The sequence below is a fragment of the Artemia franciscana genome, chromosome 7 (genome assembly GCF_032884065.1).
Source record: "Artemia franciscana chromosome 7, ASM3288406v1, whole genome shotgun sequence".
Lineage (NCBI taxonomy): Eukaryota > Metazoa > Arthropoda > Branchiopoda > Anostraca > Artemiidae > Artemia > Artemia franciscana.
Window position 1 is genome coordinate 59272912 of NC_088869.1, and position 13752 is coordinate 59286663.

At 33.9% G+C, this 13752-nt stretch overlaps 1 protein-coding gene across 1 annotated transcript in view; it reads right to left on the bottom strand.

Moving 5' to 3' along the window:
• Nucleotides 1-13752, bottom strand: part of LOC136029741 (protein O-mannosyl-transferase 2-like) — a 98596-nt gene that overhangs the window by 63877 nt on the left and 20967 nt on the right. Inside the window, exons 5-7 of the mRNA XM_065708247.1 lie at nt 13067-13175; nt 4125-4233; nt 2052-2211 (exon numbers count right to left, since the gene is read on the bottom strand). Of these exons, the coding sequence (XP_065564319.1) occupies nt 2052-2211; nt 4125-4233; nt 13067-13175 (378 nt within the window). The remainder of the gene's footprint in view (nt 1-2051; nt 2212-4124; nt 4234-13066; nt 13176-13752) is intronic.

Below are 13752 nucleotides of genomic sequence, written 5' to 3' on the forward strand. Positions count from 1 at the left end.
CTAAATAACATGAATAAAATATCATTAAATAATTTATATCTATTCAACTGTCAATAAAATGTTTCATCCCTATTTTGAACTGTTTTACTTTCGGACTATTCTATATCGTTTTTATTTTACAATTGTATATTATATTATATTGTATATGGACCACTGATATTGTACATTAGGCAGTGCTGTTTTATATTGTATCTAGCGGACTATTGTCTATAATGTATTGTATGTAATTATAATGTAATTGTATATTACTGTATATGGACAATTTTCATTGCACATCAGGCAGTGCTATTGTATATTTTATACACAAACTATTGTAAATTATTTTATTACTACAATTGTATATTACTGTATATGGACAATTCTCATTGCACATCAGGTAGTGCAATTGTATATTTTATACACAAACTATTGTAAATTATGTTATTACTACAGTTGTATATTACTGTATATCGACAATTCTCATTGCACATCAGGCAGTGCTATTGTATATTTTACACACAAACTATTGTAAATCATGTTATTACTACAATTGTATATATATATATATATATATATATATATAGAATTCTGTTAATATATATTAAATAGCGCTGTTATATATTGTACATAGTGGACTAAAGTGCGTTGCATTATTATAACAGTTGTACACTGTATGTCGAATACTGTTACTGTATATTAGGCAGTGCTGTTGTATGTAGTACATAGCGGACTATTGTGCATTGTATTATTATTATAGTTGTATCATATTGTATATAATATTTAATGTATATTAGGTAGCGTTGATGTACATTTTACATAACATACTATTATATGTTATTGAAAGATATTTACTTTATCTCCAAATCTGAGCGTAAAAATAAGTCACAAGTGGCAATTGCAAGACAGTTCCTGAATTATGGCAAAAAAAAATAGATGTCAACTGAAGACTATTCCTGCCATCTACAAAAAAAGCATGTCCAAACTCGATATCCAGTTTTCTTTTGCTTTTGTTTTTTGGTTAATGCCTGATAATAGCTATCAGTAAAAAAATAATTTACTAACATAAAAGCATAAATGGCATCATTGGCTGAAATAAAACCTAACGAGAGAATGCTCCACCTCTCCACCAGAAATTCAAATAAATAAAATTCGCTATCATTCTAATCCATTCACTATCTAATAGGATGGTTATCTGCTATAAAAAAAAAAGAAGAAAAAAAAAAACCTAGTATTTGCTAATACAGATAGAAGGCTTTTATGCGCACTTTTAGTAGGGACTTAGTCAAACTGGCTTCTGACAAAGTATTTAGTCATTTCGCATCTTAAAGTATAGTTGATATTTCGAAGAGTGTATACAGTTTTACTATCAGTATTAGCTGCTCATTTATACACCAATTATTCAAAACCTGCAAAGCGCAGTATACATACTTCAGGTTTTCAAAAGGTATCCCTCTTCTCCCCCCCCCAAAAAAAAAACCAATTAAGCACGGACTTAGTCGAACTGGCTCCTGAAAAGGCATTTGATATTTCGCTCAGTATAACATAGTGAGCGAAAGTGAATGTATAGGTAATCGCTGCTTTTATAAAACCTGGATAGCCCAGTTGCTTGTTTGTACATACATAGCGTTTTGAAACCTGAAGATAAAAAAACAAATATTTTTCGGGGTCACCTGGTTTCTGGTGCTGACTTACGCAGATATAAAAGTCTGTGGTACACTTCAATATGGACTTAGTCAAACTGGCTTCCAAAAAAAAAAGTATTTATCATGTCAAGGCAAGCAATTTTTTATATATCTTCAATATAAGTGCCAAGGAGGCTGAAATTTTTTTTGGACTAGAGGTTTATGGATGAAATTTAAGATGAAAAGAAGACTAATTTGGAAGGAAAAACTGAACACTGATAATCATGCTTGTTTATGCAATAAAATAACATGAAAAAGTGGCGACATCTATTTTAATACTCATTATACCTACTCCTACTTCAACAAAATATCTTATCTCTTTATTTATACTCTTCTCAACTCCTAAAACTATCGCTAAAGATTCATTGTAAATACTGAAACAAAACTTACCACAGGCTTGCTAAGATCTCCCAAAATATCCCATAAGTCCGTTATGGCATGAAGGCCAACAAGAACCACAGCAAATAGGCCAACAAACTTGACACTTAAAGCCCCTGTCATCATAATGCCTGTAAAAGACATCCAGCAAAACCATGATAGAGAAAATGGCCTGAAAAAAGACCGTCTAAATATGACTTTATATTGTAAATTTTCAAGGCTGTTTAAATACTCAACTCTCTTTGGTTAGAGGAATTTTGAGGGATTTTTAAACTTTTTTGGTGGGGGCGCCTAATTCCTGTTTCAATAATTTTACCAATTTTTTATGCGCTCGTGCGCCAATAGCAAGTTATAACTAATAAATTATAATTTTTGGGTGTGTTTTTTCTGTGGCGATGTGCAAATAACTTATATGAAAGAAAGCGAGATAGAAAGATAAGTAAGACAGAACGAGGCACAAGCAAGAACAAATGCTCAACCTTTACAAATACTGCAGAATAGAAGGTCTAATAAACAAAGGGTCGATGGGACAGACCAATTTGCCGAAATACTTCGTGCATGTGTCTGTGTTTAATTTTTGCATGTTTCTTTGGTTAATAATAATTCAAATAGAGTTAAATGCTCAAATAGACTAAATAAGCTTATATTTATATAAGTTTATATTATATTACAGACTAAATACAAAAAATTGGACTTAATTTTCAGTTACAGGCCAAAACATTGAGAGCTAGGTGTCCAAATTTTTCTCGGCGTGTTTTGCACCTTCTTTAGCAATAGAACCTGTCTTCAGTTCCAAAAAATGTATTTACAATACTTTTTAACACAATTTTCTCGCTTTTATTTACAAAATTTTATATACTTCTAAATTTTATATACCTCGTATTGTTTATGTTTTTTTGTTTTTTGTTGATCTCGGTATATGGTCTCATTCTCCATAACTTCTTATTCTCCATATTGTCTCTTTTTTTCTTTGAATTTAGCACAGCCTCGCAAGCTTCGCTTATGTTGTGCTATTGATTAAGAAATGTTTTTTTCTAATAAAATTGTTCTACTACTACTACTACTACTACTAATAGTTTTCATTCAATCCCTATAACTAATTAATAAAATGTCCCTGTTTTTGGCAAATCAATTTTTGCTATTTATATAAGGTAATGTACAAGCTTCCTATGTGAAAAAATGCTTTTGGCTTCAAATAAAAATAGTTTGAGTTTTAGTGTTCTAAAGCTCAAGAGACAAATGCACGTGCTGAAAAATTTATATATATATGGTGTATGCATACAGTATAAACATACACCGTAACACGGTGTATGTAAATATTTAATCCTGTAAAACTGTAAATATACGGTGAATATGGTTGCTTTTGGTCCCGAGACTTGCCTTGAAAGTAAAAGACTCAAGTTCATACCCAAGAAGTTCTTAAATAAAAAAATACATGTGTTTTAGAAGGGGGTGGGGGAATGGTCAAATATAAAACTTAATGGCTTTCAATAATGCCATTCTTGTCGTACGTTACTATCACTATCTAAAGAGCAATAGAGGTGTGTATTCTCTTTTTTTGATGGCGAGGCAAACCAGCTACTCCGGCAGCTAACACCCTAGTTTCACCAGAATTGCAATTTGTGAATGAAACAAAAATATAGCGGTATACACAAGCAATACAACTAATCCAAGTCAGAGTTTAAAATAGCAGTCTATTTTAAAAGTTGACAAATGGGACTGGTTTTTAAGTCTAGACCTGACGCGAATTTTAATCTGACAAAGCTTGATGGCCATGCTTTTGGCGGACTTATATAATACGGACAAGCAGTATTCCTCTAATCAAAGTCGGTTGACAAGAAAAGGGCCTTACACTAAATTTCGCTAGGTAGGCATTAATGTAGGCATTTTTGGTGAGGAGGAGCTGAAGCTAATTTATCTAAAAGAGTAGAAAACCGGCAAATTATATGAATAGGTACAATCTTGAAATTTCAGGGGCGGGGGCTAGAAACAATTGCTTAGGGACATATGCCGTACAACACACAACACATATTCATATATGCACACAGCCAGCTTAGTTTTACTTTCGACATGTATAGGACTTACCTGTCACGGAAAGAATGAGTTTTTACCATGCCGTAGACTGTGGCAGAAATAAAGAAAAGAAGAATGGGATCCAGTAATATGTAACGATTCAAGGTAAGAAGCCCATGATCTATAAAAAAAAGTCAATTAGAGTGAAAATTTTATGTGCAACTTCATTTCAAAATGTTTTGTATCAAAGAAAAAGATTCAAAAATAAAGTTGGATCTTGGAATTGGACCGAAAAAAATTTATTGGACCATTACAACTGACCCAACTAAAGTATATTTCCAAGTAGGAGTCTTCACATACAAGGGCGTCCCTGGCTTATCTTGAATGCACATTTGTAGTGAGTTCAAGAAGGAGACTGTTGGAGTGTAAATGGACACAGGACAGATAGCTAGATACTGATACACCGAATGACCGGGGTAATCTAAAGAGAAAGCAAAAAAAAGAAACTGTTTTACGGTGTATTGAACTTATGCAACGCAACACTGCGACAAACTTGTATTGTAGAAGCACTACTACCATGGAAAAGGGTGTACCAAAAAACTGCTAAAAGAAAGGGGGCGGGTAGTTGTAAGGCCCAGAATTTGTTCTGGGAGAAGAATTTTACTTGATTCTAGTAGTTCTTAAATGAATTACAAAGAGTTAGTGGAGCAACGATAGAAAAGGCCACAACGATTATGCACTTGCATTTTAAAGACACAATAAACACAATGAAATCCCACGGTAATAATTCGTTTGATTAATATTAATTTCATAAACATGCAAATATTTTCACTTTAAGCCTCAAGAGACAAAAAAATTTGTATCATTCTTAGACAGGGAGAAACAAAATAAAACATATTTTTTCACCCCTTGGTGAAAAATGTCAAAATGAACACAATGAAATCCCACGGTAATAATTCGTTTGATTAATATTAATTTCATAAACATGCAAATACTTTCAAATTAAGCCACCAGAGACAAAAAAATGTATATCATTCTTAGACAGGGAGAAACAAAACAAAACATAATTTTTCACCCCTTGGTGAAAAATGTCAAAATGAACACAATGAAATCCCACGGTAATAATTCGTTTGATTAATATTAATTTCATTAACATGCAAATGTTTTCAAATTAAGCCACAAGAGACAAAAAAATTTGTATCATTCTTAGACAGGGAGAAACAAAACAAAACATAATTTTTCATCCCTTGGTGAAAAATGTCAAAATGAACAGAATGAAATCCCACGTTAATAATTCGTTTGATTAATATTAATTTCATAAACATGCAAATATTTTCAAATTAAGCCACAAGAGACAAAAAAATTTGTATCATTCTTAGACAGGGAGAAACAAAACAAAACATAATTTTTCACCCCTTGGTGAAAAATGTCAAAATGAACACAATGAAATCCCACGGTAATAATTCGTTTGATTAATATTAATTTCATAAGCATGCAAATATTTTAACATTAAGCCACAAGAGACAAAAAAAAATTGTATCATTCTTAGACAGGGATGAAACAAAACATAATGTTTCTATATGAAACATAGAAACAATCTGAAAAAATCAGATTGGGAAGGATAAGTATTCCTGAAATAAAAGTCCTTCTTTACTACTTAAAAGTAAATATAGGACCTTAACTTCATGTTAAAATAAATTAAAAATCATTTTTAAGCGCTAGGGGGAGAGAAAGGCTAAAAAACGAAATACAGTGCCAAATTTCACATTTGAAGTTCTAAACTATTCCTAAAATCTAGAGTATGCTATTGCAGTTGAACTGCTACGATTTAAAATGTGGTTTTGAAGTCACTAATTACAAATATAAGATCCGCCATGACTTTTACATTTGGTTCAGTTTAATTTCATTACTTTACGGTTTAAGCTAAAAAGTTACGGTTTTTAAATCATTAATAACAAATATAATATCCAACATGATCCCTTGGATTAAGTTTAGTCTCATTGAATTTTTACTTAATTTATACCAATCCCAAATTCCTGAATAAAACAATTTCTCAACATTTTTTTTTTTTTTATTTAAAAGGATCAGAAGAAAATAAATTTTAATATGATTATTGCTCTATGCATGGATAGGCTCGATTAATCAAACAACCGAAAGGCTGCAATTGATTTTGCGTTTTCCAATTTAACTGTAATCGACTTTCTAAGATACAAAATAATCGTATTGAATTGTAATTGCCCAATTCTTGGAATTAATCTCAAATTTGCCAATGGAAAACAATTAACTGAAAAAATTGACGGAAAGACTTTGTTGTTACTGTTGTAGCTTGTTAGGTCATAGGAAAAAGTCATAGAAATCGATGTCCTAGGAAAATCAGCAAGGCTTAGTTGCTTTAATCGCACATTACACCACAATATATAACAAATATAATATAACAATGTAACAATATAACAATGTACACAATATAACAATGTTGGACATATTTGCTCTATTCTTAGTATGGCGGTACTTTTACCACTTTGAATTGGAACATATTTGTAGTAGACAAAAAATCCTTGGAATTAAGCTCAAATTTTCCAATGGAAAACAATTAACTGAAAAAATTGACAGAAAGACTTTGTTGTTACTGTTGTAGCTTGTTAGGTCATAGGAAAAAGTCATAGAAATCGATGTCCTAGGAAAATCAGCAAGGCTTAGTTGCTTTAATCGCACATTACACCACAATATATAACAAATATAATATAACAATATAACAATTTACACAATATAACAATGTTGGACATATTTGCTCTATTCTTAGTATGGCGGTACTTTTACCACTTTGAATTGAAACATATTTGTAGTAAACAAAAAATCCTTGTAGTCAAATTAAAATTGCTTAAAGGAAATTATGGAAGCCAATAATAAAGTTGTTTTTGTGTGAAAATGACAGTTTTAATTACTGAATAGACAAATTCAAGTAACCTGTCAGTTGCGCATCCCTTGTGTATGTGTACGAAGGAATGATTATCAGTCTGGAAGCATTGGTATATAAAGATTAGACATGAATGCAAAACAAAGAGGCTTAAGAATACATAACAAAGAAAGAAAATGGTGATTACATAACAAAAATCCTGCTATAGTTTCAGTTACTATTGGCACGGTCGCTCTTTACTTACAATTTAATTTCACTTAAAAAGATTTCTTTTTTATTTAGTGTTGAATAGAAAGCAAAGCAAAACCATCTTAGTTCCGAAAATGAATTTTTTAAGGATCATATAATATCAGACTTTTGCATAGCATGGAGTTAAGTGCAGCATCAATTCAACATGGATAAGTGAGGGAATAGAGGTGAGGTTTCTGGAATCATTTATTTCGCATAACTGTCAGAAGTGGCGGTCAAGCCTAAAAAAAGACGTGATACACAGTAACGTGTAGTGTCTTAGTTGCTTCTTTGGGGTGTTGAGGACAGAGGGGGGCTTAAATTCTTACTATTAGGACACCTATCAGAAGAACTAGCAAATATCTCGACCGAAATCATAGAAACTAAGAGCAAATGTCCGAGTTAAGTTTGTTAAAGACCGACAACCAACCTAACCTCTATAGAGGATGGAGCGAATACCTAAATTTTAGTTATTAACATCACATTTGGATCCCGATCAGATTTAGTGGAAGTAAGAATAAGTGTTCTAGTTGAGTTTTTGAGCATCCATCCAGAATTAATTTCTTGATGGGATCAGAACCAAATTTCGTGTCCAAAATTCGATATCTACATAAAGAAAAAATACAGAACCGCAACGTAACTTCATAAGAAACTGTCTTAGTTACGACTTTTGGGAATCTGGACACAATCCAACCTTTATGGAAGAAGAAAAGAAGGGGAGTCCCTAAATTCTTCTCATCAGGGTACTGAGCGGAAGAGCTTATCGGATTTCAACCTAGGGGAGCATCTTGGGGTCCATACTTATTGAGACTTTTGTAACAGAAAGTCACTCGATTTCTGTATTCAGGATCTTTACCAGAAGGGATTATTGAATTTGGATAAAACTTGGTGCGAATTTTGGGGGGAAGGCAAGATAAATCACAGAATGCATATTATAGGTACCATAACTCGAAGATTTTTGTCAAATCCCAATCGAAATAATTCGAAAGCAATACTATATAGAGGGAGTACTTAATTTCGACTTGTCCAAGTTAAAGATAGGAAGTGGGCGACAATTAGTGATAAGGAAAGGGTTAAAGAGAAAAGGGCAGAAAATTTTGAGAATATGCTAAACCGGGATAGAGCTAAAGGAAAAGATATATATGAGAATCATAAAGTTTCTGAAACCTTGGACATGAAGGAAGATTTATTTTGTGAGGAAGAATTAGTACCAGTACTAAAAGTATTGAAAAATAATAAGACCCCCAGTGCTGATAGTGCGGTAAATGAGTTTCTTAAATATGGTGACTATGAGGTTAGTAATAAGTTACTGATGATTATGAATGATTTTCGAAAAAGGTGAAGTACCTAGCGATTTTAGAAAAACCTTAACTAAACCCTTAAATAAGAAAGATGATAAGAGTGAGTGTGGTAATTATAGGGACATTAGCTTGGTCTCTATATGTAGAAAATTACTTAGCATGATGATACTTTTTAGACTGAGGGATGTTGTAAACAAAGTTGTAAGAAAAGAACAGTGCGGTTTTTGGAAGGGCAGAGGATGTGTCGACCAAATTTTCACTCTTAGGTTAATAATAGAGAAGTGCCTGAGCCATCAATCACCGTTAGTCCTCAGTTTCATAGATTATGAGCAAGTACAGAGCTTTAGCGAAGGTCTTATCCCTGTATGGTATACCAGACAAATACATTAAGTGATTAGTGCTATATACGAGAATAACACTGCTGCGGTTGAGGTAGGAAATGAGGTTAGTAGCTGGTCTCGTATCAAAGCAGTAGTTAAGCAGTGCTGTGTTCTATTCCCATTTAATTGGATCATTATGATGGACCTTGTCTTGAGGAGCACAAGAAAGGCAACGGGAGAACACAGAATCAAATGGGGAAGAAAAATTCCACGGACTTATACTGACGATTTTAGCACCCTAGATGAAAATGTGAGCAAAATGAATAAACTTTTAGATGTTTTGCGAGTTTAGGGTGTTGGAATAGGGTTGAACATTAATACTAAGAGGAGTAAGTCGCTAGGGCTAGGAATAAGTGAAGATGAAAAAGTGACATTGGGTAACAAAAAGATCGATCAAGTGAACAGCTTCACTTACCTTGGTAGTATTACAAGTAAAGAGGGAGGGAGAAAAGCATGAAAAAAGCATGGAATAATAGGAAGATAAATCTGCGAACCAGGATTAGAATATAACAAGCTACATTGGTCAAATATGGTTCTGAAGCAGGGGCACTCCGAAAAATGGAGAAAGATTTGCTAGATATTTTCCAGAGAAACTGCCTACGGACTGTTTTGGTACACAGATGACTCACCGTATGTCAAATAGTAGGCTATACAAAGTGTAGTTCAATCCCACTTTCTAGAGCTGTAATGAGAGAAAGATTGAGATGGATAGGTCACGTTCTGTGGATGGAGAAAGACAGATGGCCAAAGATTGTCTTTTTCGGCCAACCCTCTAAGGCAAAACGGAAAGCAGGTTGTCCGCGGTTGGGATGGGAGGATATTGTAAAAAAATTAAGGGAAATGGGAAATTCCTATGAGGATGCAAAGAGGGGGGCTTTGAATAAATTAGGATGGAGGGGGAGCGTGTGTAGCTGTGTTGGCCGCAGACGGCTTGGTGCTGCAATGAGTAGTTACTAGTAGTAATTATGCCTTTTCATAAAGTTCGTGGTAACGAACTGTAGTAAGGAGCGATCCGGCTCAATAGTAACCAAAATTCTAAAAAATTGAATTTTGATATCAATAGCTACATCAAAAGAATCGCATTTTAATGCTGATTTTAAATATATAAGTTTCATTAAGTTTAGTCTTACCCATCAAAAGTTACGAGCCTGAGAAAATTTGCCTTATTTAGGAAAATAGGGGGAAACACCCCCTAAAATTCGTAGGATCTTAACGAAAATGACACCATCAGATTCAGCGTATCAGAGAACCCTACTGTAGAAGTTTAAAGCTCCTATCTACAAAAATGTGGAATTTCGTATTTTTGCCAGAAGACAAATCACGGGTGCGTGTTTATTTGTTTGTTTTTTTTCCAGGGGTCATCGTATCGACCAAGTGGTACCAGAATGTCGCAAGAGGGCTCATTCTAACGGAAATGAAAAGTTCTAGTGTCCTTTTTAAGTGACCAAAAAAATTGGAGGGCATCTAGGCCCTCTCCCACGCTCATTTTTTTCCCAAAGTCAACGGATCAAAATTTTTAGATAGCCATTTTGTTCAGCATAGTCGAAAACCATAATAACTATGTCTTTGGGGATGACTTACTCCCCCACAGTCCCTGGGGGAGGGGCTGCAAGTTACAAACTTCGACCAGTGTTTACATATAATAATGGTTATTGGGAAGTGTACAGACGTTTTCAGGGGAATTTTTTTGGTTTTGGGGGTAGGGTTGAGGGGAGGGGGCTATGTGGGAGGATCTTTCCTTGGAGAAATATGTCATGGGGGAAGAAAAATTCAATGAAAAGGGCGCAAGGCGCAGGACTAATCTGGTCACGTTAGAAAAAAACGTCAAATTCAGAGCTTAATATACAATGCTGGGTGTTCGGAGCCTCTCTATTATGGAGTATAATTTGAAAATAACACAACTATACGAGCGATAAAACATATATACCACAACCATAACTCAACTAACGAAAGAACTGCTAAGAGATAACACAACTATAAAGCGAAAACAGGTGAAAACTAACGGGAAAATAAACGAACTAAGAGGTGGAAGGGGCCCAGAGAAAAAATTTAATCCTTTTCCAATTTTGAGGCTAACTTCCGCAAAGGAGTAATAACGTCAGAAGCCCCGAAATACCGAATTATTTTCTTTTTCCTATAAGACCGGGGTAAATGAAACAGAAACTTACAATAGCAGAAATATAATATACACAATTCAGCCAGATCTTGTCTTTTTTTCAGAATAGGTGAAATACCAGATAGGAAAAGTATTGAATGGTCGCAAAAACTAGTGTATAGCAATGCAAGCGCTTTTCGATAATTAAATAAAAAAAACAAGTTTTTTAACTGCAAGTAAGGAGCGACAGTAAAACTTAAAACGAACAGAAATTACTCCGTATATGAAAGGGGCTTTTCCTCCTCAACACCCCGCTCTTTACGCTAAAGTTTGACTTTTTCTCTTAACTCTACATTTTAAAACAGTAATAAACAGTAATAGAAACGTTAGTTAAAAACTAAAAGTTATAGTTGCCTTTTTATGTAACCGAAAAATTGGAGGGCAACTAGGCCTCCTTCCCCACCCCTTATTTCTCAAAATCGTCTGATCAAAGCTAAGAGAAAGCAATTTAGCCAAAAAAGGAATTAATATGCAAATTTCATTTTAATAATCTGTTAATCTGATTCAATACAAAAAATTCAATAAGATTGGACAAGTCCTATCGTGGAGAGCGAAAATCAAACATGCATTAATTCAAAAACGTTCAGAAATTAAATGAAAAAAACTAGTTTTTTTAACTGTAAGTAAGGAGCGACATTAAAACTTAAAACGAACAGAAATTATTCAGTATATGAAATGGGTTGTCCGCTCTTCAACGTCTCGCTCTTTACGCTAAAGTTTGACTCTTTGCCACAATTCTACTTTTTAAAACAATTGAAAGCTTTAGCGTAAAGAGCAAGACGTTGAAGAGCGGACAACCCATTTCATATACTGAATAGTTTCTGTTCGTTTTAAGTTTTAATGTCGCTCCTTACTTACAGTTAAAAAAACTAGTTTTTTTTCATTTAATTAATGTTAGGGACCGATTTGAAGACAGTAAAGGAAGGTGAAAAGGATCCCTTATTGCTAGTGATTAAGTCATTTTTCAAAAAGGATCGGAGATCTCGACATAATTCAGTAGGGAGTAAGAGTGTGTGTCTTAATAATGCCTTTTCAAGCAGGCGAAGGGGGATCCTTAAACCCTTGGTGGAAATCTTTATTTTATCATTGTTCGTCATTTCCACTGTAGGGTAAAAAAAAGCATAAAAAACATTAAAATCACATTCATATTATACAGTAATTAAAGAATCAGTGATTGTCAAATATCAACATAACTAAATTCAACCTCTAAGTGGGAAGAGGAAGTCTCCCTGGTTTCTTATTTCCAATACATCTTTTAAAACACGTCAGCAGATCTCAAACAAAACTCGGTAGGGAAGAAGAACTTGCTTCCTAATTGTACCTTGTGAGGTGAGAGAAAGAGGTTTCTCCCATTCTCGTCAGATTTTTTTTTCTGTTGCTCTTCATTCATCACTTCCACGTTAGATCTTATAGAAAAATTAAACCATAAATAAAACCGAGCCTAGCGTTTATTAAACAAGATCCTTTTCCAGACCCCCTTCTCTCGAATGCCAATAAGACCTGAAAGCGTATGATTAGGCACAATACTTATAAATTCCTCTGAAATGTGAGGTATCTTAGGTTAATTTTAAAGAAGAGATCTCCTTCTGACCCCTCTCCCTCTGATATGCATACTGAGGAGCAACGTACTTTTTTATATTATTGTCCAAGAAGGAACTGAGTCATTTTGGGCGTTAAAACTATAAATTACTTGAACCTTAAAACTATAAATAATTACCTATTACCCAGATTACAAAATACAAATATCAATAGGCTCTACCTAAATAGAACTGATAGCATGGAGAGGGGAAGAGGGAGAAAGAGATAACTAGAAGAAGAGAGGGAAAGAGAAGAGCAGAGTGAGAGAAAAAAGGATTAAAAAAGACAAATACGTCAATACAGACCAAAAGATGTTAAAAAAAACTAAAACATAGTTTTTAGTTATAACTAACAGTATTAGTTCGGTTACACGAATCGAGGTAATTTTGAATTCAAGCAAATATGGGTTATCAAGTAATTAAGCATAAATCATTATACTGGATAGATAAAAAGTATACCTAAAAGAATAAGCACTCCTGCTAAGGTCGCGGCTGGTAAAGAATGAGTCATTTCCCAAACTGTGAGGTAGGAAAACGGCACCAGGAAAGCTCCCATAGCTGTGCAGCCCTGTAAAACAAAGATTCCAAAGAAAAACATCTAATTCATAAAGGTATTAAAAAAACATCGCCTTAGTTTGAATTAATTCAATTTTAAGGCAGGGCGGACCCATATACTCTGGTTCGAAGCTCAGGTTTGAAAGACCCATTACCTCCAACCCAACCCATCCCCTCTAAAAGAAATAATTATCAGCTGCAGTAATTTATTAGTATGACCATTTTTCTTTATGTTTATACTGTGGATAAAATAAAACCTGCTGGGGGAGGAGTGATAAATTTTCAACACAGACACAACACCCTTGCCCTAAGTTCTTCTTCCCTTCCTCAGCATGTCCCCCAGCTTAACATTCAAAACGTGAAAAACCTATAATTAGCGTCTAATTCTAGCTAGACATTCTTCTACCAGAAGTTCCCTTGTTTCCACGGATTTCTTACACTTATGGCATTAAAGTGAATCAGCCCTTTCTAATCGGGAAAGCTGCAACCATTGCATTAAGTATTGATGGATCTCATTTATGAATTTAGGTATATTTTTTCCGAAGGAATGAGCCGAAAATAAACTCACTTAGACTTAAATAGCTGCAAAT